This window comes from Trematomus bernacchii, unplaced genomic scaffold (assembly GCF_902827165.1).
Source record: "Trematomus bernacchii unplaced genomic scaffold, fTreBer1.1, whole genome shotgun sequence".
NCBI classification, from domain to species: domain Eukaryota; kingdom Metazoa; phylum Chordata; class Actinopteri; order Perciformes; family Nototheniidae; genus Trematomus; species Trematomus bernacchii.
In genome coordinates, this window is record NW_022987564.1 from 6,637,369 (window position 1) to 6,660,992 (window position 23,624).

General features: G+C 40.5%; 2 protein-coding genes across 2 annotated transcripts in view; both read right to left on the reverse strand.

The window, feature by feature from the left end:
• Positions 1-1,745: 1,745 nt before the first annotated feature.
• On the reverse strand, positions 1,746-9,055 carry mrpl3 (mitochondrial ribosomal protein L3). The gene is made up of 10 exons (XM_034125152.1): positions 8,830-9,055; positions 7,068-7,249; positions 6,883-6,974; positions 5,952-6,050; positions 4,063-4,162; positions 3,882-3,942; positions 3,611-3,719; positions 3,350-3,427; positions 3,119-3,196; positions 1,746-2,003 (listed from the first exon to the last, which is right to left on the reverse strand). Exons 1-10 carry the CDS (start codon positions 8,901-8,903, stop codon positions 1,854-1,856), a joined length of 1,023 nt encoding a protein of 340 aa, XP_033981043.1. The 5' UTR covers positions 8,904-9,055; the 3' UTR covers positions 1,746-1,853.
• A 1,207-nt stretch (positions 9,056-10,262) lies between these two features.
• The window catches only part of cpne4b (copine IVb), a 21,817-nt gene continuing 8,455 nt past the window's right edge, over positions 10,263-23,624 (reverse strand). The window contains exons 4-16 of the mRNA XM_034125151.1: positions 21,666-21,737; positions 21,358-21,432; positions 20,761-20,844; positions 20,581-20,670; positions 18,052-18,150; positions 17,535-17,621; positions 16,541-16,600; positions 16,311-16,444; positions 15,996-16,050; positions 15,717-15,768; positions 15,043-15,176; positions 14,385-14,621; positions 10,263-11,187 (exon numbers count right to left, since the gene is read on the reverse strand). Of these exons, the coding sequence (XP_033981042.1) occupies positions 11,056-11,187; positions 14,385-14,621; positions 15,043-15,176; positions 15,717-15,768; positions 15,996-16,050; positions 16,311-16,444; positions 16,541-16,600; positions 17,535-17,621; positions 18,052-18,150; positions 20,581-20,670; positions 20,761-20,844; positions 21,358-21,432; positions 21,666-21,737 (1,311 nt within the window). The 3' untranslated portion in view covers positions 10,263-11,055. The remainder of the gene's footprint in view (positions 11,188-14,384; positions 14,622-15,042; positions 15,177-15,716; positions 15,769-15,995; positions 16,051-16,310; positions 16,445-16,540; positions 16,601-17,534; positions 17,622-18,051; positions 18,151-20,580; positions 20,671-20,760; positions 20,845-21,357; positions 21,433-21,665; positions 21,738-23,624) is intronic.

Here is a 23,624-nt window from a genome sequence, read left to right on the forward strand (position 1 = left end):
TAGCGTTAAATATTTATTACAAACAGCATAGTGAGGTATCTTCATGTGTATTTTCTGTTTTACATTAACAGCCAACTACAAAATACAGACATTTGTACAAAATATTTATTAAAATCCCATATATATATATATATATATAACCTTCTGTGTTTATGTAGGGACCCTCTTAGACATATTAGGATGCTGATAGCAAAAACAGGATTTGAAGGCCTTTAAGTGATCTCAGGTTTATACAGCTGCAGTCTTGAAGGGAGATGTGTGCAGTTAAAAAGTGTTTGACCTAATGACACTGAAACCAGAGGTCAGTTTAACCACAGATGTACCAGCGCTTTTATTGATCTCCCTAAACACATTATCTTAGGTTATAGATACCGTACTAGAGTCCGTCCTGATTTCCAGGGTATTTCTTTTTTTATTAGAGGCATTGGGTGGAGTACCACACTGAAAACTAACTAACCTAATGATGTTTTACCACATTCAAGCACACACACACACACACACACACACACACACACACACACACACACACACACACACACACACACACACACACACACACACACACACACACACACACACACACACACACACCAGGCTGGAGTTGTTAGTCTTCTCTTTCTGCTCTGCTGCTTTAATAGGCAGCAAACCCCCACCCCCTCCACACCCCCCTCTCCTCTCCTCTCGTCCACCCCCACAACAGCCTGATGATGTGCAGGCTCCACAGAGCTGGACTTTCAAACGATATCATTACCATTTCAAAGAACCTGCTGCCGCCTTATGGACCTACAAGCTGTGGCATGTTATATGGAGCAGGACGTTGTTTGCAACAAACTAAATGACCCTACATCTTTTTTCATAAATCTAAATCACAACCAACTACTGTACGTCACGCCTTCCTGAGTCAGCCGGGTGTGTATCATTTCAATTAGAGAAAAGGCATCAATGCAGGGTGTGTATCCTCAGATGTCGCAGGGTTTCCTGTCAGGCATCGCTACCACTTGTCAGTGTTAAAAGCCTTGTTTGCACTGCTGTCAATTAAACAGCAGATATACAGCAGGGAGGGAGGGAGGGAGGGAGGGAGGGAGGGAGGGACTGAATCACATGAAGGCATTCCCACTGAACAAGAGTCCAACACTTTGGAAGACATTACTCTCATTAGATAAGTTATTTCCAAAAAAGGAAAGGAGTGGTCCCACACGGTGCAGGAGGGAATTTGTCAGCCACAAACACACACACACTTAAGCGCCCAGCGGTTCCTGCTGCAACATTAATGTCCTCATTTATCCTCTTATGCACAAATGTCAACCTTTGTCAGCCTCCATCCCTTCCTCTCCATTTAGATGCCCTCCACACCTTCACTGACTCCCTCCCATTCTCCAGTGTTTACTCTCCTTTGTGTTTCATTCCTTTAACCCCATTCATTCCTCCACACCTACCTACCCTCTCCCTAATTTGTCTGTATTCCCCTCACAGTGCAACTCATCGTATCCAGCTCACCACCCCCCCCTCCCCTTATCCTGCATAGATATTGCAAATTTCTCCACCCCATCTTTCTCTCCTTTGTTTTGTTTCATTTCACTGTCTTTTTTTTCCTCTTCTCTCCTCTGCTTGGGGATCCTCCAGTGACATCATCACTCCTACAGTTACCATGGTTTCGGGGGGAAGGGACCGTAATAACTGTTTGGATCAAACAGACAGGACTGGTGATGTTGTATCTCACGATAAAAACAACTAAAGAGACTCGAGGCATTCAAAGGAATGACTCTTTATTGTAGCATCGTGACAGTTTATGGTTTTAGATGAAAACATGATGTGTGTGTGTGTGTGTGTGTGTGTGGGTGGGGGGGGGGTCTTCAGGTCAGTGATAACGATGGATCCGTCTGAATGAACAAGTCTTCGTCGTACAAGTCTTCATCCAGGTCTCCATCCTCTTCTGTGAAATATGTCGGGAAAGGAGGGTTGAGCAGGGTGGACTTCCTGGTTGGTAGTTCAGAATCTTTCACCTGGAACACACAACACACACTTTTTTAAAGCTTCATAAGTTTGAATTATTACTGAAACAACATGTATTTTCTAGTTGCTTTCAACTTTAAAATCTTTATTGTTAGTTGTGTAAAAGAAATGTGGATTCACCAGCTTGTCAATTTGTGGATGTATTGTTTGTCTATGCTTGATTTCATTATAATAAGGATATCATTGGGGTTTGGTTAAACAAAACAAGCGCTGTGTTAAAGGCTCGTGACACTATTTCCTAACTTTAGAAAAGAAAATCTAATCAGAATCAATCTGATTCTGTCATCCCCTGAAGAAGCATAATAAAACATTAGGGATTACACATTTAGAGGTTAACTATATTATTGTTATTGTAACCAATACTACAATAAATGATAACCTAATTGTGTTTGCACAAGAGTCCTAATCATTTACTCTCCCTCTGCATCCCCAGTCTGAGAAGCACTGCGCTTATCGAAGAATACATTAAAAAAAAAGTCTTTGTTATTAAAACTACAACATAATAATCTATAATGAAGAATACTGTTTATTGCGTTGCCTTCTATTAATTGTAATCAATAGAACATAGCTAATCCTCATTAACATATGGCTGCACAGAATATCAAAAACAAACAATAGTGCATTTGAGTGTGTGTGTGTGTGTGTGTGTGTGTGTGTGTGTGTGTGTGTGTGTGTGTGTGTGTGTGTGTGTGTGTGGGGGTGTGTGTGAGGGTAGGACAGCTGAGCTGGTTGAAATGCAATGCACATTTGTATTCATTATCGCTTGTCTGCAAAAAGAATAATAGGCTGTGTGTGTTTGTGTGTGTGTGTGTGTGCACGAACGCAACATGCTGAGTAGGAGAAGGATGCTGCTGATATTTCTAACATCATTAAGGGGCGCGCTCCCATTCTCCCCCTTCACAGAAATACACACAAACATTAACAGATGCATACACACACACACACACACACGCTGCTGATCCAGCACGGTGTCAATGAAGATGGATCACACTGTCTTGCAGGTGTGACGGTGTCTTACAGGTGCAAGGTCGCTCGTCTCTGTCACAACACTAAGCATGCTGGGATTGACCTTCGACATCACAAGTGTGTATATGATTATTTTTACCTTCAACACGCAGTTCCTGTGTCCGGGCACCGAGCCGTTCACGTACAGCACGTTGTACTTGGTATTGACCCTCCATACCTGCAGGAGAGGAGGATGCAGATGAGAGTATTGAACTGAAATTGCAGTCAAGGACAAACAAGATCAAAAACAGGACTGTGTGCGTTTGTCCTTGTGAGTGTGTGTGTGTGTGTGTGTGTGTGTGTGTGTGTGTGTGTGTGTGTGTGTGTGTACCTTCAGCCCATGAGCTGTGATGGAGGTGTTTCCCATCATTCCGGGCATCTTTTTCCCTTTGAACACTTTGGCTGCATCCTAGACGCAGATGATAAAAGACACGCGCTCGTATTAGTTGGGAGTCATTATGGGAAGCCAACTGTTCATGTCTGGCAAGGATAAGCGTCTTACACTGTGTGTGTGTGTGTGTGTGTGTGTGTGTGTGTGTGTGTCTGTCCTTGTGAGTGAGTGTGTGTGTGTGTGTGTGTGTGTGTGTCTTACTCCAGGCCCAGAAGCTCCCGGTCTGCGATGAGTTTTGGTTGAGCCGTGGGTGGCTGGCTGACCTTTGAACCCGTACCGCTTCATTACACCTTGAAAACCCTTACCGATGCTACACACAAGAATCATATTTTCAGGTTACGTTGAAGAATGATGACTTGTTGCCTCAGAGGATAACAACACAAAAAGAGATCTATTTTCAAAACATGCTGCTGGCCCAAAAAGAGAATAGGAAGCGCCAGCAAGGATGGAAAGCCGGCATAACAGGACTTACGATTTGGCGGTGACGTCCACATATTGGCCTGGACGGAAATGTGCCGCAAACAGAGGAGTGCCTGAACACACAACAAAGAGTTACGTTATAGAATGTGTACAATCAAAGACAATTCTATTGTGTGACATGAAAAAAGTACCAAATTAGTATTTCCCATTTCAAGCTAGTGCCGTGTGTATACCTGGCTTGATGATGGCATTGTCTGAGACTTTAAAGGTGGTGACTTTCTGTTTCGGAGGCACCCCCGCATTCCTGAACATCTCCATGTGCTCTTCAGACCTCTGCCAATCACAATGATAGAGAGAAAAGCAATGTGAGGATGGAAGGAAGGAAGATGAAGTGTTGAACGAACAGCAGTTGGACTTTGGCATTTTAAATTAACTGTGGGCCTGTTACAACTGTACAGGAGCCAAGTACACACACACACACAGGCAGGCAGGCAGACATACGCACGAACACTTGGCAATGAGCGTCTCTGACATTTGCTTTCATACAGCTCGCTCTCATCTCAGCCCATCCACTCACTCTATACTCTCTCCCTTTCAACAGAAGGGTGAAAATCAGCCTGCCAAAGCTCGTCACTCTGACAAACTCTGCCTCTGACTGAGGAGTGATGTGGCTGTGTGAGGGGGATCCTAAACAACAAGACTCAATGAATAAATCACGCTTTGATTCAGTCACCTTGCTCATTTGTTTGCACCTTAAAAAGTTAAACAAATCCATGTCATGCATACTAAAAAAGGGCTGATTTCCTTTAACTTCTTTAGAAATGTTTATCCGTTTTTGAGAAGTGTTTTTGTGATGGAGGTGAGATATGTGTGAGTTTATTACAGTCACGAAAGACACTTCTCAAATGCGTGTGCGCTTGTCGTGGTTGGCAGTGATATCCGATTGGATCCTGTTTATTTTGACACCTAAGATGAAGTATAGTCACTAATGGTTAGTGGGTGAGTATAATCTCCCGGCAATGGATCTGTATTCATAAAAGGTCTGAGAACCTGGAGGCTGATATGAGCTCAATGCTACGGGGAAAAGACAAAACTCAGTTATGCTTCCATAAAGCTGTCAGACTGATTTGATTTCTTTATGATTATGAAATGTAGCCAGAACTCAAATGAACAAAAATGGACATTGTGATGTGATTATGGATTTGGCACTGGCTGCTCTGCCGGTATTATATGGAGCGTAGTGATAAGATATGATATTCTCAAGCGTTACAATTCAGTACAAATTAAAGCATTTAACAATATATTAGTTTCAACCTTATTAAGGATTGTTTTGATTAATATGAAATGTAAAGTAATTATCTAACATGCTGAGATTTGTAGTGCAGGCCTTATTTAGTAAATAATAATTCAAACAAAAACGGTACATTAATGGATAATGATAATAGCACTGTCATTCATGTTTGTTCATCTGTAAAGCCCACCGAGACAAACGTATTTTGTGATGTTGGGCTATATAAATAAACTCTGATCTGATTTGATAACGATAATAGACAGGGAGTTTTCTAAGGTTATCCTCAAAGCTATTTTCTTGTCTTTCTAAAGTGGGCTTTTTAAAACATGCCGTAACTATTTTTCTCTATCAACTTCTGAGGGAAAGATCAAGTTTCTTTAGCTGCTTAAAGCTCCATAACATTCATCAGCTTGTCTCTGACTTTGTCTGCTGTTTGGTGGTGAGCAGATGTAAGGATTTTTAGAACATTTTAAAATTAAAATAGCTGCCTGTTGGGCCCGAAAACATGAGCGGTGAAAATGAACCAAAATATTGTCATTAAAAGGTGCATCAAGACAGCAAAAATGATGAGCTGAAACTTGATGTAAAGCTCTATACTCTTTTCTAAAGGTTCATGACTTTGAGTCACCCTTTGAAATTGCCCTTTGACGCATTATTATTAGAAAAGATATTGATGAAAGCTAGTTAAAGAACATTTTAGAAAAACAACTAGAACAAATGACAGCAATAAGAATTTACCTAAGCAACATCATATGTCAAAACACCAAATTCACAGTGAAGATAAAACCCGTATACATGTATTTTTTGACATTATCAAGAAGTATTTCTTACTTGGAATGGTGATACGTTCTTCCCTCCCACCAAGAGGGCAGCGGTGCGTCCATTAAATTCTTCCTTGGACAGATGCTGAATTACATGGCAGTCCTGCACCTGAAAAAAGAACAGAGGCTGGATTAACACAAGTTATAGTCACTGTGCCATTTGTTTTGTTCTGCCCTACAACATAAACAAACATCTTATTATTGAAGTCCCTATTGAAATATGTACATTTGGAAAATCAGTATATCACTACATTTAGGGCGGCAGGGAAAGAAGAGGAAAATATAAACCCAAAGATCAAAGTTAAACCTATAATATATGAATTCATTACATTATGACATATTTTCAGTTTTGCTTCAGATAGAACATGTCCCATAATGCTGAAGTCGTGGGAGTACTTTCACCCTGTGAAAGGGTTTTCAAATACTTTCCATCTAGCACAGCCTGTTCCTGTATCAGCTAAACGGAAGAAAAATGACTGAATGTGATGAAAGTGAATCATCAGATGGGGAAAGAACTTTTGGAACGGCCTTGAATGTGAGATTAAGAGGCGGGATGAGAAATACAAAGAAAGTCTGACTATTAACATTGATATTTTACTGAAATTGCAGTAGGAGTTTGTACTCACTTGCGTATATCAATTTCAATAAAAAGGTAGAGTGAACACATTCTGACATCAATTGAGTTCACTGACAGACTAGTTGGTGTCATTTAAAACATGATCTGATTAACCCTGACTTTAAATACATCCTCTCTGCGCATTAAAAGACTGCAGGTGAGATTGCAAGGTGTTCAATATTTGCTAAAGAATCTGCTTTTCTCACATGCAGGTCATTTCATCATGGACCACAAATAGGCATTATCGGACCTAAAGAATACCAAATACTTTTTGATGGAAAGCTTAGGTACAACAAAAAAGGCAACAGAGAGGTGTGTGTGTTACCTGTAACAAGGTGACAGCGTGTTTTTTTCCCTCTTTCGTCCAGATAGGAGCCATTCCCAACTTCACAGCTACTAATCCAACTCTTCGACTGCCTGTAAAGAGGAACAAATAAAAAGACAGTTTAATTGGGAGCAAACAGGAAGAAGTGCATCATTTTAACAGCTTTCCCTTCTCCCGACACCCACCCTCTGCCCAGTCATGGCGCTGCCAGGGCTCATCTTTGAGCGGGTTGAGCTTCTCAGCCGTTTGACTCCTGTATTCCTCCGCTATGGTCTTCCTCATGAACTCCTGGTTCTCCTCTGTGAGGTGTTCATCAAACCACGTTGTGGTCTTTACTGTCCTAAAAAGAAACACTGAATGTGCAGGACTGCAAGAAAAAGAAAGATGACAGTTAGATCAATAATGGTCAGACACATATCCACAACTGTGACCGATCAATACAAGAGTGTTGCACGCAAATGTGCTTATTTATATCAGGGAACTAAAGATTACTTTGCTTGTTCATTATTTCAAATATATATTAAAAAAAAGTCAATTAGATGTCATTTAAGTTAGAGACCATCCCAATTTCCTACAATATGAGGTGACGAATTTGTAGAGTTCATATTGTCTGATGCACAGCTTCAAACTCAAACAAATGCCATTTACAATGAAGCCAAACAGAGATAGGCAGGATATTTTCTAAATTGGGAAGCTGATTTTTTTTTACCGCAAAACATGTGTTACTCCTTCATTTTCTGAGAATCCTATCTCAGGGCTGATTTATGAATTCACTGCATAATCTTAACTGAAAGGTGCCTTGTTGCTTCACATCTCTTACTACTCACTTTAGCTTAGCGAGTCAGTTTAGTCACTGCAGCGTCCTTGCTAATAGGTAACACCAGGTTTAGGTCCACACATTGATATGGACAGTTTATGCATTTTGGTGCATAAATATCATTGCTTTATGACGATTCAAAGACAGAAAATAAAAATATGAGGTCTGATTAAACCCTGTTGACCTTTTGTCGTCTGCCCACGTCTGTTTGCAGATGGCTATCAAGATATTATTCATTTATTACTGACAAGACTGGGACTGAGGTGTGGTTAATCCGTTTAGTCATTTATGACTTTCTCTGCAGTATATCTTAAAGAATACTAAAAATATCTAAGGAAGAAGAATTTTGCATACATGAAAAACTCACAAAATGCATGGAGAACCGTAGGAGATATTTGCAATAGTATGATATATATATTATAGATATAACACTCAACTTCACAGGCAGTGGTGGAAGAAGTAGTCAGATTTGTTACTTAAGTAAAAGTAGCAATACTATATTTAAAAAAAGACCTACATTCAAAATCTTACTTGGAGTAAAAGTACAAAAGTATCAGCATAAAAATATACTTAAAGTACCAATGTGTTTTTATCACAACTGTTAAATGTAGAGCTAATTTCAATAACTTGATATACTGCTTATATCTTAAGATATGAATATATATCTCAAAGTTTATAAAATAACTGATTTATATTAGCTAATAATCTAAACCTAAAAAGTAACTAATTTAGCAACAAAAGCTGTCAAATAAATGTAGTGGAGTAAGAAGTACAATATTGGCTTTTAAAATGTAGTGGAGTATTAGTTTAAAGTAGCAAAAACTGAGAATACTCAGGTAAAGTACAAGTATTTAATAATTTTACTTAAGTACAGTACTTGAGTAAATGGATGTTGTTACATTACACCACTGGTCACAGGTAAGCAGAGGAAATTAAGCTAGCTTCAGCTTATCAAATGACTAAATTATCTCATAAAGCCAGTTTCTTAACACATCATTGGCTTGGTTTAAAACAGCAAAGGGCAGTAAATAAATAAACGGCACCTCTCATTAACGACAGCGACCTACTTTAGATAAGCTTACATTACATACTGAAGCATTAGCACAACATCCAGTTAGCATTAGCATCACCTTTCAGCTGCTGCTCGGAGAGAGATGAGACCAGGCCCCCGCTGAAGAAGAAACCGACCGCTCCACGCCAACATTGCACTGTTTAATATACACACTATCACATAAATAACAAATATATACACATAAACTAGAGGCGCATGGGGTCTAACAACATCAGAAAAACCATGCTGTCCTTTTCGTCCTGTCCTAATGTCACCCTGGAAACTTCCGGTGCGTAACTTAATAGTTCCGCCATACAGAGGGTCACAAAAAAGGTTCCGGATCGTGCTGGCAGATATACGTTTTTTAATCTATTCAATCTATTACCGAAAAAGCTATGAAACTATTATGTTTATATGAATATATATTTGTTGACAGCTTGGTTCATAAGCCCCAACAGGAACTAAAACAATTAGTTAATTATTGACCTTGGAAACAAAGTTGACACAGCAGTTTCACCTTGAGGTCATTTCACATAGAAGTTCTGGAGCTATGAATGCAGAAACAATAATAAAGAAACTATATTGAAAAAAGCGAAATAAATGTTATTGTTATTTCTTATCAAATATCAAATAAAACATGTACTATTAATTTGGGGCACCTTTATAGTGGTCTACTGAATTACAGTATAATACTGTACAGTACTGTACTGTACTGTTTTTTGAAAATCATTGTCACTTCTTTTGCACCCATGTCCCAGTTAATGTAATACACATGTACAGTATAGTTTAGAGAATAATAGGTGTTGTAAAAGGCAAGAACATAAAAGTACAGAAGGTGCAATATGCCTTTATACAACTAATCGTCTCTGTAAGTATTTTGATATTTGTCTCTGAAACAGATATCCGGAGGCTTGTGTGGTGAATACTGATCTGACTGTCAGATACCGAGGCACGTATGGAGTGCACTCTCAGAAAAGCCTAACTTTGGTTTTCCCTAATTAACCTAATTAGTAGGTCTGTGGGATAATTTATTCTTGCATTTTAATGTCTGCCTGGGAGATTTAGAGAAACTAAAGAGAGATGTCAAGGTGTCATGACCCAGAACTGCCACAAACACTTAATTTACACAGACACACACACATATATATAACAGTGTTGACTCACAGACATGTGTGATATCTAACACATAGATCTGCTTCTACAAATAGTATGCATATTCAGTGCAAACAGAGAAATAGGAGCTTACATGGAAAATAATTAAATAGACTACAGTATATTTGTATTATTCTAGATTATATGCCCACCCTGGATACCTGAACACATTTAGCTTTTTCTCAGGAGGAATACACTTAACCTTACATTGATTATAATCACTGCATACTCATATTTTAATCTAAATATAAAGTTGAATGTGTTTCCAAATCCAATTTTGCATCAATTTGAACAATGCATTTTTAATACAATTATAAATGTACACAAACATCAGATCACACAAGAGTGAGAAACCAACTTGTCTTTATTATAATCAACATGCAGAATACAGAAAAGCTCACATATGAGAGTCTACCACACACGCTTTGCTATCCTCCCAAAGCTCTTTACAATGTAAGAAGGTTATTAAGAAATTATTACAATTATTCATTTGTTCATTTCCATTTAGCAAAATCTCAAACAAATCTGTAGAAAAGAACCCAAAACAGCCAAGACAACCCTGAATGTCACACAAATGACATAGATACTTTATTTCATAACTAGCAAGTGGGACTGGAGATTGGATATTAGCAGGAACTGAATTATTCATGCTTTATGCGGTACACTAACAGGGACTCTACCACTCCCATAAATAACATTTGCATTGCTAATTTCAAGCATGCAGTCACATATTTTGGCTTTGCCCACATATCTTTTGGGTTATGTACTTGCTAGTTATCTAAATAAGGTAGAAGTGTCATTTATTTGGGTGGGTTATGGTCTGACTCTGCATGCAGGTTCAGAAGACTGCTCTTATTTCTATAAACATCTTTTAGATATACAGTAGGTAATAATAATCTCCAAGGTGATGCCATTATGGCCAAACATGCAATAGTCACCAATGGAGTAGTTCAAATTGTTTCACCAGAACAAGCTAATTCTCTGAGCTAGACTACTGTATTTAGGTAATATGGTTATGTGTACATGTTTGTTGGTGTGTATGTGTGCTTGTGCTTTTACATGGGTATATTTGTATTATACAGTACGTAAATGTATATGTATATATGACATATGTGTGTGTGCATTTGAGAGTATGTTTGCATGTAGTCCATTGTCAGGGGCTGAAGGTTCTTGTGGACTCATAGTCAGACATACACTTGGGTGTGATGCCTTTAGCGTTGTAGTAATCCACCACCTGGTTAGGGACTTCTGCCAAAACACTCTTAGCCAGTGCAGCTGGGGAGGCCTGGAAGCACAGAGAGAGGAAGAGAGAGGAAGAGAGACGTCACTAAAACACGCATCACTTAGCCATGCATGATTCCAGGATGCTAAGATTTACAGTTGAGCCAGATGCTGTCAAAGGTCTGAATGAGTGAGACTGATGCGATCGGACAGGCTCATTTGACAACCTCAAAACATCCCTGCTTTCACCTTTTTGACCTACCATAGCTTGGTTTCTATGTGCTCACAAAATGGCACTTGAAAAAACACATTGGAAAATAATTTTAAAAAGCAATAACATTTACAGGGAAAAGTAAAGGACCATGAATATTAAACTTAGGTACAGTACAGCGCTGTATGAGTCAATAATGGTAATTAGTGCCATTTATTTTCCTACTTTGTTATTATTTGACTCAGAAAATGTTTGTGATACTCTTAAGGGGCAAGAAACCCTATGAAAGTATTCATGGGATACATGCTGTGAAGTGTTTATTATTATTCATTGTATTCTGATCTATTATTTTCTCCAGACTCATTGTATGGAAGTAGGCTTGGAAGGTTGTTCAACAATGAGGCAATCATTTCTGTACATTTATATATCTGTATCTTATATAGTCTATGGTCCATATAGGATTTATTTTTGCATATGCAATACACAAAATAACCATTTTGAAATCAATATGATAATACCGAGAATGCATTGTATTCAAGTAAAAGAAAGCAGATTTTTGTCAGTTCTCGAAGGACTTGAATAGGGGAAATACTATTACTTTTGAATGTACAGCAAAAGTACAACAGATATGAATAACACTGAAGACTGTACCTATGGTCAGCAAAGAGAAAAAGACAAACATATTTCTTTGTAGATGAAGCCACTCGTCTGCATGAACACACACACATGCTCCCGCGCCACACACACACACACACACTTCTGAACCCCTCAAAGTCAGAGAGTCTGTCGTACTCCGTCTCACATAATTCCCAGAGACAATGCACCATCAAAGAGCACCCACCCCAACTCCCCTCCCTCCTCTCATTTCCACCCTTCCTCCCTCTCTCTCTCCTCGGCTCCTATCTACCTGTTATCCCACACTCTGCCTGTCTCACAGAAGCTCCGTCCTGCTAATCCCTTCTGAAAAGAAACGACAGAGCAGAAAATCACCTCTCCACCTCTGTCACACACTCCCTCGCTCCCTTTTGTCTTTAGCTCCGGTCTCCTGTTGACCCCCCTCCAGCGCCACCACCAGCACTCTCTCCCACCAGCATCCACCTCTGTTCATTCAGATGTATTCCCCACCTCCCCTCTCTGACTGTTTTTCTTATATGCTTCTTCTCCTTCTCCCCGCTCTCTTTCTGTTAAGCTGGGATGTAATTTGTTGATTCCTCAACCTGTCACAGAACAAACTCACCATAACCGACCCGGCAAAATAGACGCTGTCAAAGTCAGGCAGAATTAATGCCACCAGATAGGAAGACACGCGCACACACACAGTGCGCACACAGCTTATGTGTTTTGACGAGCAAGCCAAGCATATTACGCCCACACACTCACGCTTGCTACCCTCTAAATACAGCACTTCTTGACACCCACACAACTAATTTACACCCACAAAGACACACTCACCTACACACACTTACACACAGACAGAGCCACTGCTAAGAAGAACGTTCTATACGCTGTCTCTCAGTCTGTCCTTGACTTATAGCACCGCTTGCTATTGAACTGACTTCTTTTTTAAAGAAACAACAAAGAAGGTTTACCCACTTTTTGATCATACATTTTCCTCATACAAATCCATTCAATCACACAGGTCTACCACTTATCAATATGTTTTGTTTGTTTATATATTTTAGAGCCATTTATTTTAAATTGTAAGCGTATTTGTTTGTTTTATGATTGTAGGCAATGGCAGATCTCACTTTCTCCATTGGGCCACAGAAGCTTATAACGATACTCATTTGTAAAAAAAAAAGAGAGGAAGGATCTGTGTTGGAGAAAACAGTGTGTTGCTTGATAAAAGTGCTGTTGTTGTGACCTTACAAAAAGTCACCAGCATGCCATTTCTGGTAAAATGTCAGCTATTTGTTTCTGTGAGAAGCAAATCTGTCATGGTCAAATAGGACTGACAGTTGGCCACAGCTGTGAAATGTAGACTGTAAAGTGAACTCAAACACAAAGCTATGTTATTTTTGCTCAACAGGATAATGTAGAAAATAAGTAGAGAAGTGTCATTAAGTAAGCAAACTAACTCAATGATGTCTGCTACAAGGCAAAATCTATCAAAACGTTGCTAACATTAGTCAACGTTGGTCATACTGAACCAAATAAGGCTGTATTTGAAAAACTACTGAGTGCAAATTAAACAGGGGTGTGTTCTTTGCTTATGAGTTGAACATCTCATTTGTAAGAGGAGGATTGTGTTTTTCCTTCATTCAAATGTTATATAATCCCACTTTAAAAGGATTATATTTTCCATATGTGTTATTCATCTACATGCTGCTTAAAATAGCACATTGCAGAATGAGGCGCAGTAACCTCAGTTTGTATGACTGACTTTTGGGGCATTCATTTTAATCTGCAGTAGATATGTAAGAACTCGTGTTAAAGTTCAAATGTTACTTATGATAGTAAAAACTGCTTTTGGAAGGGGGTTATGTAATTTTGCTGCGGGGGTCAGATTTTACTTACAGGCTGCCATTTGCTCGAAATCAAAAATGTGCTTGTATACATTTATGAAGAAGAAAAGATGATGCAGTTTGTGGATATTTGTTTTTGTGAACAGAGCCTCAGGTGTTGTTCTGGCAACGGTATTGAACGATTTGAAGTAACACTTAGCCCTACTCAGAAGCTTTTTAAAAGCCTCTGGCCTTGATGTGAAATGCTATAATGTAGATACTCTTTTGTGACCTTACATTTCTTTTATCCTATCATTTTGTTATTCAGCTTGGGAAAGCTCTTAACTTTCTTAGAGCAGGAAGCCCGGTAGCAGGTCACCACACAAAGGTACAAAAATAGCTGAAAAACTGCATCTAGTGCAATTTCTTTTACGCATTCTGCTGCACTGTTATTTAGTGCCCCATTTCTATATGTCTTGATGTTGACCTCCCTAGAGGATTACTCAAATGTACTGCCTGGTTTGCATTTATCAAAGCTCTATGATTTTTCCAGAGATGCAGACTTCTATCCCTCGCCCTTCACCCCTCCTCCTAGCTGAAACCCACATGTTTGAAGTCCTTGAAGGGGACGAACTGGACAATGTCGCGGAGGACCGGCTCGCCCTTTGGTGAACGCAGGATCCCATCGTCCCCGTCCAATATCTGCATGTCTGTGAAGTCAGCGTTGCCCACGCCGACGATGATGACTGACATGGGCAGGTGGGAAGCGTGCACGATGGCCTCTCGCGTGTCCGCCATGTCGGTGATGACGCCGTCTGTCAGGATCAGCAGGATGAAGTATTCCTGGTGGGAAGAAAGTTATGAGTGGGTGTAGGAGGGTGTGGGCAGGAGGAATTGATGTTCAATGACTCTAATGTTTTAAAAAGTGACTTCTTGACAGCAGCTAATTTAAATAAAACTCTATTCTAATACACAAGAGAGACATAGAGAAGCTAGACGCATTAAGGCAGAGAGGAATTTGGGCTCTGAAATGTATGCCTGATATTAAATTAATATCAATCACTTCCTCCCTCTTTTAAAATGCATCCCTTTCCGCCCTGCTTCATTCCCTATATCCCATCTGATGTCTCACTTTATGCCTTATCATTGCCGTTTGTCTTTCCCTCATTTCCCCGTGTGCCAGTGCAAACACCACAAATCACAACAACAGGAACAAAATGGCATCTTTCTTTTTTTACAAAATGTCTTTCATTCTCTCCCTCACCATGGCCTCTTTCGTGTGCATCTCCTCGGACGCAGAAGAGGCCACTTTCTGGATGATCGGGGCGATGTTGGTGGGCCCATAGAGCTGGATCTTAGGGAGGCAATTCTGATATGCCTCAACCACACCTTGGATCCCTAAAAAACACACACACAAACACATGTTGTTTCGCCATTTCCATCTGTCCGTGTTTCACGCTGCACTGACCTCTCAGAGTTAAAGTTCTTGTTCTTGCAAAGGTTTCTGCTAAAGTAAATCTGCGCCTGTGATTGCACTTCTAGGTGACTGGGCATTTTTCAAAAACTATTCGTCCACATGAGCCAAAGCTAACCTTCACAGCAGGAACGCTTATGTGGGGAGAAGAGCGCAGAAGCCTATTTCACACATAAAGATTAGTGTTGTTATTTTTTGGTATCGTAGAGCCTGAAATACGTCTTGCAGCATATTGACAAATCTCCTGGCTGCATGTGTGTGTGTTAAAGTGTGTGTATTTGTATGGGTTGTGGGAAATAAACAGAGAGTGGGGATTGATATGGAAGGATAAATATGAGACTGAGAGATGAGAGACGTGGAGATGTGATACTGTAAGACTGCTTTCGATGCTGTGGTGCATGAATAAACGTTTCTGTGAGTCAAGAAGTCTGTGTTAATGAAGTGAAGTTTGCTTCAAAGCTCACCAGCACATTCAGGATTGTCCTCATCAAAGTTCACGGCGAAATCGTGTGAAACCTTCATGTGGGGGAGAGAACACAGGGCTTTTTTTACCGGCACGTTAAAGCGAACACTCATTACAACACGTTCAGTCCAATGTACAGGTCGGCAGATGCATTCTCTTTTCATGTTGATCAAAGGCAAGCTGTGCCTTTCGAAAGAGGTATTAAATCTTAATCTTGAGTTACCAGAACTCCCTCTGCTACTGCAAACACACACAAACACACACATCCCAAATGTCCTACCTTGAAGTCAGGTGGTATCAGTGCTCCAAAACCAAAAGCAGGGAACATTTTATCACTGGAGGAAGAGAAAAGCGCAGGATTCAATGAAAACAATAGAGAAAGGTACAGAGACAAGGACAAAGGATGGGTGCAAAACCATGAGAGGGAAAAGCCAGTGTGTGTGTGTGTGTGTGTGTGTGTATGTGTGTGTGTGTGTGTGTGTGTGTATGTGTGTGTGTGTGTGTGTGTGTGTGTGTGTGTGTGTGTGCGTGTGTGCGTGTGTGCGTGTGTGGGTGTCAGGATTGGATAAATGAGGATTGATGGAGTGGTTCCTACCTGTCATAGTCTTGGCAGATCTCCCCGACAGCCACCAGCGCCTTGAGGTACTCGTTGGGCTGGTAGGGGTGGATGTAGTGGAGGGAGCAGCTGTTTCTGGGATCCCCATTGGATGCTGTGAAGTCTATTGCCACCTGAGACAGAAACACACACACACAGCTTGAATGAGAATGGACAGACAATGACATGCTGCTATAAATATTGGGGAGATTATATGTGACAAAACGTACTGTGAACTGAATTTGGCAGCCTCCCATGATGTACTCCAGGAAGGAATACATTTTGATGATCTGTCAAAGAGGAGTGTCGAGATTTAGGGATGTCATGAATTCAAGATAGGATACAATAAAAGCTGAATTATGTGGATGCAGCTTTGCTTGATGCTCGGCACGCTATTAGAGCTAAAATAATGAATTTTTTAGATAACACAAAGTCACAAATAATATTTGTATAGTACAGGAGTCAATAGTTTTAGTTGTACTGGTTTCAGTTCAAATATGAGCATTTACTGGTGGTCTCTGTTTTATTACTTTTAACTTTACGATCCTTGTTATGTAACTCAAGGTTGGACAAAACAGGCAATTTAAAAACAACCTTGGGCTGTGTGTTTGAAATATTTCACTGTTATGTGGCATTAGATAACATTTTGGCTTTAACTTATCACTACGAAATAAATGTTGATCGCACAAGGTAATGGGTGTAGACTAATGACACCATCAGTGTTAAAAGTTGTTCCCTATAAGCCTCGCTATACATGGCCATTCAGTCTGTGTCAGGGTCGCGTTCTCCCTTTCACAATAATAGACTTTCACTGCATCATTGATTGTAGCCGTGTCACTAATAATACAAGAAGAAGATTGAAAAGCTATCTGTTACCACATTAAACAGTAAACAACTAACCAGTTAAGTTGATTGGTAATGTACGACAGAGCGGAGAAATGAGACCAACAAAGGCAGCAGAGAACAAGACTGCTAGCAAGCAAACGTGGAAAAGTCAAAAACCTTTTGCAAATGTTAATAAGGGGAGAGATGCATTTCAAAGAAAGACAAAATGTGTCTTTGTGAGAAACACTGAAAGTAAATAACTGTGGTTACTTGATAGGAAACCCCACACAGAATCTTTAATCAACAATAACAATACTCATTATGTGTAGCCCTTGCCCTGTGAGACACATGCAGGGAGGATAGCAGGAAGTAGAAGGATATTAAATGGTTTTACTTCACCTTACAGTGGTTGAGAATAACAACACCAGAGTTTCTGTAGTTCTTCTTCTTCATCTGGTATTTAGGGTTGATGCATTCCCATTGCAGCTGGGCAAAATCACACATTGATATTTATGCCATGTCACAAAAAGAGGTTTCATACAATTACATTAAGCAGCTTGCTGGTCCATAATTGTATCATTACTTACAAATAGCTAATGTTTGTTAATAAATGCTAATGTGTGGACATTATTTTGGCAAGATAATAGCTTTATAGCATTTTTTCCAAAGGATGTATGTGTTCAATATTTACATTTTCAAACATGTCACTTTTTGCTGTTTTTGATTGAGTTTTATTTGATAATTCTTAAATTGTTAATCACTCTGAGATGCGTATGACCCTAAAAGTTGGATGGTTAGCCAACACCTCTCATCATAAAGCCTATCAGCACATACAGGTGTAATCAAACTATTATCAAACCATTGTCTATCTCAATACATCGCAGCTGTTTCAGTTTCTATCCCTGTGTGTTCTTACCTGTTTGCCCTCCAGCTCAGCTCTCGTCTCCTTAAAGGTGGTTTGAAACTCCCCAATAAAGTCGTGTTTTCCATTAGAGTCCCAATCCCAAACTGTGCACTGTAATAAACACAAAAAGACACACACGCACACGCACACGCACACGCACACATTCATTCATTCAGTTAGAGCGCAGCTGTGACACTGACACCAACACACACACACACACACACGGCATGCAGGGAAATGCCATGCTGAATGATTGATAAGGCGGTGTTGGTGGGGGGGCAATGGAGCGGTGAAATATTAATCTGAGGACGCTGAGGGGGACGTGGCTTAAGAGACCGCTTTGTGTGTGTATGTGTGTGTGTCTAGGCTGAATAGTTTGTTTCTCTCAAAGGAGCTGCCAGATAAGAAAAATGGTCTCAATCACTAGTGAAATGTGCAGGTCAGCGGGCCAAGGCTCAGCACATCATGAAGAAACAAGCCTATAAATTGAGAAGGTGAAAAATACACCAATATCTGGACTGTCCCGTGGAGTTTGCACAATCAATAACATTCAATTAAACTGGTCAATAGAGACACTTGTTAACGCACAGAGAGAAAAATGCCTCAACCTTTCGCAAAGGTTTTAATGGCTGTGAATTACTCATTTGTCTGTCGAGCTCTGTGACCTTCTCCACTGAGGTCAATCCAAAAACTAGCGGTCAGAACCAATCCAGCAGCGCTTGATTAAAAACAACGACCGGTGGTAATCCCCTTATTTTCTGTCTCCCACTTAAGCTGACAAGTGTCTTTCCTTGAAGTGAGTGTGTGCCATTTGTGTCTGTATGAGTGCTTGTGTGATCATTGGTGGATGTGTCTGTTTCATTTCCATGTGTGAGGGAGCGCTCGCTTTTGCAGCCCTGCTTCCACTTAAAGTTGCTGAGAGAGTAATGAAAAAATGAAGACTCTCTGTTTCATTCACTGAATACTAACTGTTGGAAGGAGAGAGAGACGGGGTATACGGAAATAGAGAGGAAACGAAGAAGGAGAAATACAAAGCGATAGACAGACAGACACTACAATGGAGGGTTATGCATTTATTTATTTATTTATTGAAGAGCCCTGTGAAAAAGAAGCACCGGTCTGAATAGAAATCTCTGCATTGCCATTTCTCACTATTGCACTGATGCTTCAAACAGGTAGCCGTGGAAACCATTGCCGACGGCCTGCATGTGTGTGTGAGCCCTTTCTCCTGCTGTCAGGAGCCATGCAGAGTTAAGACGCCTCTGAATATTTAATGACCACGCTCATGCTTATTCATAGAAAGAATAACTCTTTAGGAGCGGATGTGAGGCCACCACTTTGGCACATATACACAAAAGCACGCACACAGATCTATTCTGGCACATCAGGTGAGAGTTCAAAGCCCTGACCCACCCAGCCTACAGTGGGCAGTCAGACGGTGTCAGGACGTCAGGGAGAGACTGTCGCCCTAGTTTCTGCGCTGGGTCTTGTGGAACTAGGTAGCCCTTGAGGGTATTTGGATAACCCGTTCAGAATATAAAAAAATATGCTCAATGTGCAGCGGAGCCGTTGGGGAAAGAAATCACCTGGATAAGCTCTTCAGTTAGAGCAAATCACTGCACGAGAAGAAAAATTAGATTAAGTAAAACCAGCAAATGATAAAACTCAAGAGGTCGCGCACAGTCGCTCTTTCATGTTCCATCTTCATCTCATCTGATCATTCCAATACACTCATATTTTCTCACTGACACATCTGAAACAAATCCAGGTGGTGAGCAAAAGTGGTGTGAAAATGGTCGGGAAAGAAAATCTCAAGAAAGAAAAAAAAAACGGCTTTGTTTTAATGTATATATGATAACAACGGCTCGTACAGTATCTTCGCATACTTAAGTCATCAATACAAAAATATTATGAGGAATACAGACTACCGCCACCTGCTGGTATGGACAGTTTGTTTTTCTCTAATGCAAAAGAAGATTGATGTGACAGTCGGCTGATGGCTTTAGTGTTTGCGGTGGGTTCAAAGTGCGACTTTTCGACATGAAGCAGGGAAGGTAAAGTAAAACAGAAGACATCAACCATTTCAGTGCGTTTGGGCCCTCAGAACAAGAGTTATTTAAAACCCATCCAGCTCTTTATATAATACAAGAAGCATCAGCAAACTCATGAAGGGAAGCAAATAACCTGAACTCAATTATGACTTGGAGAACAAAACGTAAGGGAATGATTGAGGCTGCTTTTGAAATTGTTCACATGCTTGAATTGACTTGTATACTTGTGGGTAGGTTGCACTTTGCCGATGTTTTACAAATATCATCATTTGTATGCTGCACAGAAAAAACACCTTGCCTCCGGCGCTGTGTGCATCTCCCTTTAAAAGTGCATCGGGTCCTCCTGAGGGAACTTTAATAATGAAAGGAGCTTTTAGCCAAGGTTTTGCATGCTCAGAGTTTTGCATTCTCAGAGTTTTGCACGCATGTTATTTATAAGGTTGAATAAAATGTGATCGTTATTATGACTTGCATAAAATTGCAAACTCACCTTTAGTTCCCTATCTTGGTCACCACTGCAGAGTGTGTTTAAGGAAACTTTGAAGGATTTCCAAACTGGGCTCAGGTTGTTCATGATGGTCTGCAGCGTACAAAACACATTGTTGTTAATCACAGGCCAGCATGCAGGAAATAATACATGTAATCATTGTTTGTTTGTGCATGTAATCACCTCAGTTCTGTGCACAAGCGACTCAGTCCCGTCATCATTTATTCTAAAAATCTCCAGAAAAGGGTCTGACTTGCTGAAGAAATCCTTTAAAGGCAAAACAGGCATGAAAGGCATTGCCTCAGAACTGCCTTTGATCACGATAAATCATTCATACACTAACAGAATCATTATTTTACACCGTATTTCTCCCTTTCTTTTTTGTTTCTTCGAACCATCCTTTTCCTGTCCTCTTCAATTTATCCTAGCCTCCCCTGCTTTCTTCCATCTTTCCCCTAAGGCACAACTTGTTTGGATTAGTCATCCGTAGCACTGCGCAAGTGTGTGTGCGCGTGTGGAGGCTGAACATTTATATAGTTATCTGTGTGTGGTGGAGTGGTTTAGATAGGAGAGGGTTATTGGGGAGGGGGGGTGTCCACCTATCTCCTCCGGCCTCCTGTAATAACAGATTGTAATTGCCACAGCCCTAACACCTCCTCACACACCTGCCTGATAGCGTTCCCACCCAAAGTCATATCTCTGAATATTAATTCATCACATATCTAAAGGAAAACAAGAGATGTTTAATCTTTCTGAAAGAACACACAGAATTGCACTAACCTTGTCGTCAAGCTTACGAGCGCTGAAGCAGAGTTCAACGTAATCGTCATTACCAGACAACTCCTCCGCTGTCACCTTTACATGGGGAGTGGAGAGAAAAAAAGGGAGAAGAAGAGGAGGGGAGGAGGAGGGAGAGAGGTAGAGGAAGGAGGTGAGAGAAAATGAGATGGAAATGAGGAACAGAGCAGATTGAACAGCAACATCATCAAATTAATTAGTGTCTGAGTGCAAGAGGTGGAGTGTGTGTGAGGGTGTGTGTGGTTTGATTTGTGCGTGCGTTTGTGTGTAACTGTCACTGGGAGACACACCGTTATGGACGACTTTCCAGAAGTGTTTCCCGGTTTGTAGAGAGCTCTGGTCAGTTTCCTCTGCGAGACGATCTACAACAAACAGAAACAAAGAACACAAGATAAGCTCACATCGTTTTTCTCCCAAAGGGACAACTTGACATGCAGTGTCACCCAGGTGTCACCCAGGTGTCACCCAGGTGTCACCCAGGTGTCACCCAGGTGTCACCCAGGTGTCACCTCACACTTCTACGTAATGCTAGCAAACGACTGCCTACCTTACACATCCAGTGGACAGAGAGCAGCATGGTGGAGTCACCTTCTCAACACCTGTCAAATGTCATTTTCTCAGGTGTTGTATCCCTAATTTGATCTGCCAGCTTCTAGGCTTTTTTAAGCTATAACTATTATGGGCTGGCCAGGTGTTACACAAACGATGTGACTGCTCAAGTTTACATGCAGAGGTTGGTGAGATTAACTAGATGCCAACCACACGGAGAGAAGAAACAAAACAATTCACTAAAAGCAGCTGGGAGCTCAAAGAGCTGAAGAGGGATCGGTTCATTCTCAGTGGGATCTGCCATCAATGCTTTAAGTGATACACAGGCGCTTTGCATTCTGGGGCTGATCACTGGGCAGTTTACATTTATATTCCTTCATTTTGCATAAAGAAAATGTGTGATCCTGCCAAGGGAATGCAGATGGAAATGTGTTAATTGCTAAAGCTGGCATAAATCCTCTCTTATTTTTTGAGAGCAATGCATTTTATGCATGGTTCTTGTTTAATAGAGAACATATTTTGTATATGAGTAGCCATGATTGTAAGTCCTTTAATGACAATGTCTCGTGTATAATCATTTACATGCTGGCTGTGAGGATATCACTGACACAATGCATCTGTGACATGCCTTACTAACTACGGAGGAGCTGCCGCTGCACACACAGAAATCAACACAGTAATGAAGCGAATGGCATTATGTTACACCAACACAATTAGAAAACTTTGGTTTCAGATAACATACTATTACTAACTTATATTGCCTCTGGTGTTACTTTTACTGGACAGTAAATTACAGTCTGTTTTAACACTCTGGATAAGCCACACCATCTAGAACACATGTGTCAAACTCAAGGCCCGGGGGCCAAATCAGGCCCTTGGTGGATTTAATTTCGGCCCGCAGGATAATTTCTAATTACTATTAGATCTGGCCCGCCGGTATATTGCACGCACACCTTCACTCAATCCTGAGGATTTCCTCAGCTCAGAGCCTGACCCCAAACATTGATGAACTTGCACCCAAGATGAGATGCCAAGTATCTGGCTTGAACTAGCATCACAGAGCAAACTGAGTTCAAATGGATGTTTCCTTCTGCACTTTTTTTCTTGCGACAACAGGGCATGTTTGGTTTTTTCTTTGAGGGAAATTGTTTTTTTTAAGCTGTTGTTGGCCTGTGGAAAAATGTAATCATAAGAAATGACTCCGGGAAAGCTGCAGATAGAGCCATAAGAAATTAATGCAACTGATTATTTAATGTGTAATGTTGTTTTTATAGGCAATAATTTAAGCTTTGTTAGTTCCAGGTTTAATATGGGCAATAAGTTCATTTCAATACGTTTTGCAATAAACATTGAACCAGTCCGGCCCTCGACTAATACCGATTTTTTTATTTTGGCCCACTGTGTATTTGAGTTTGACACCCCTGCTCTAGAACTTTCAGATATAGTTCAGAGCGAGACAAGAAGTTGGCAGCGGGTTATCCAATTTCAGTGAACCTCCCTGGATTCCACCTTCTAAATATCCTTCTTCCACTTCAATTATCTCCACTTCAATTATCTCAGTTCTCCCAACTATCGTAAGCCCACCAGATTGATGGTGCTGATCACATCTCTAACAATGAAGTGGAAACAAACAACAGAACTTTTGGGGATTTATTTCTGCTTTCTTTCCACTTCCTTCTTTTCTCAGCGTGACTCAGCTG

What these genes read in the sequence shown, in the direction of transcription:
- mrpl3 (XM_034125152.1), bottom strand. Translation starts at nt 8,903, where the DNA reads ATGTTGGCGTGGAGCGGTCGGTTTCTTCTTCAGCGGGGGCCTGGTCTC. An exon ending in GCGCCATGACTGGGCAGAGG is followed by an intron (nt 6,975 to 7,067) that starts GTGGGTGTCGGG and finishes TCCTCTTTACAG; the next exon opens with GCAGTCGAAGAGTTGGATTA. An exon ending in ACAGGAACTGCGTGTTGAAG is followed by an intron (nt 2,004 to 3,118) that starts GTAAAAATAATC and finishes TGTGTGTTCCAG; the next exon opens with GTGAAAGATTCTGAACTACC.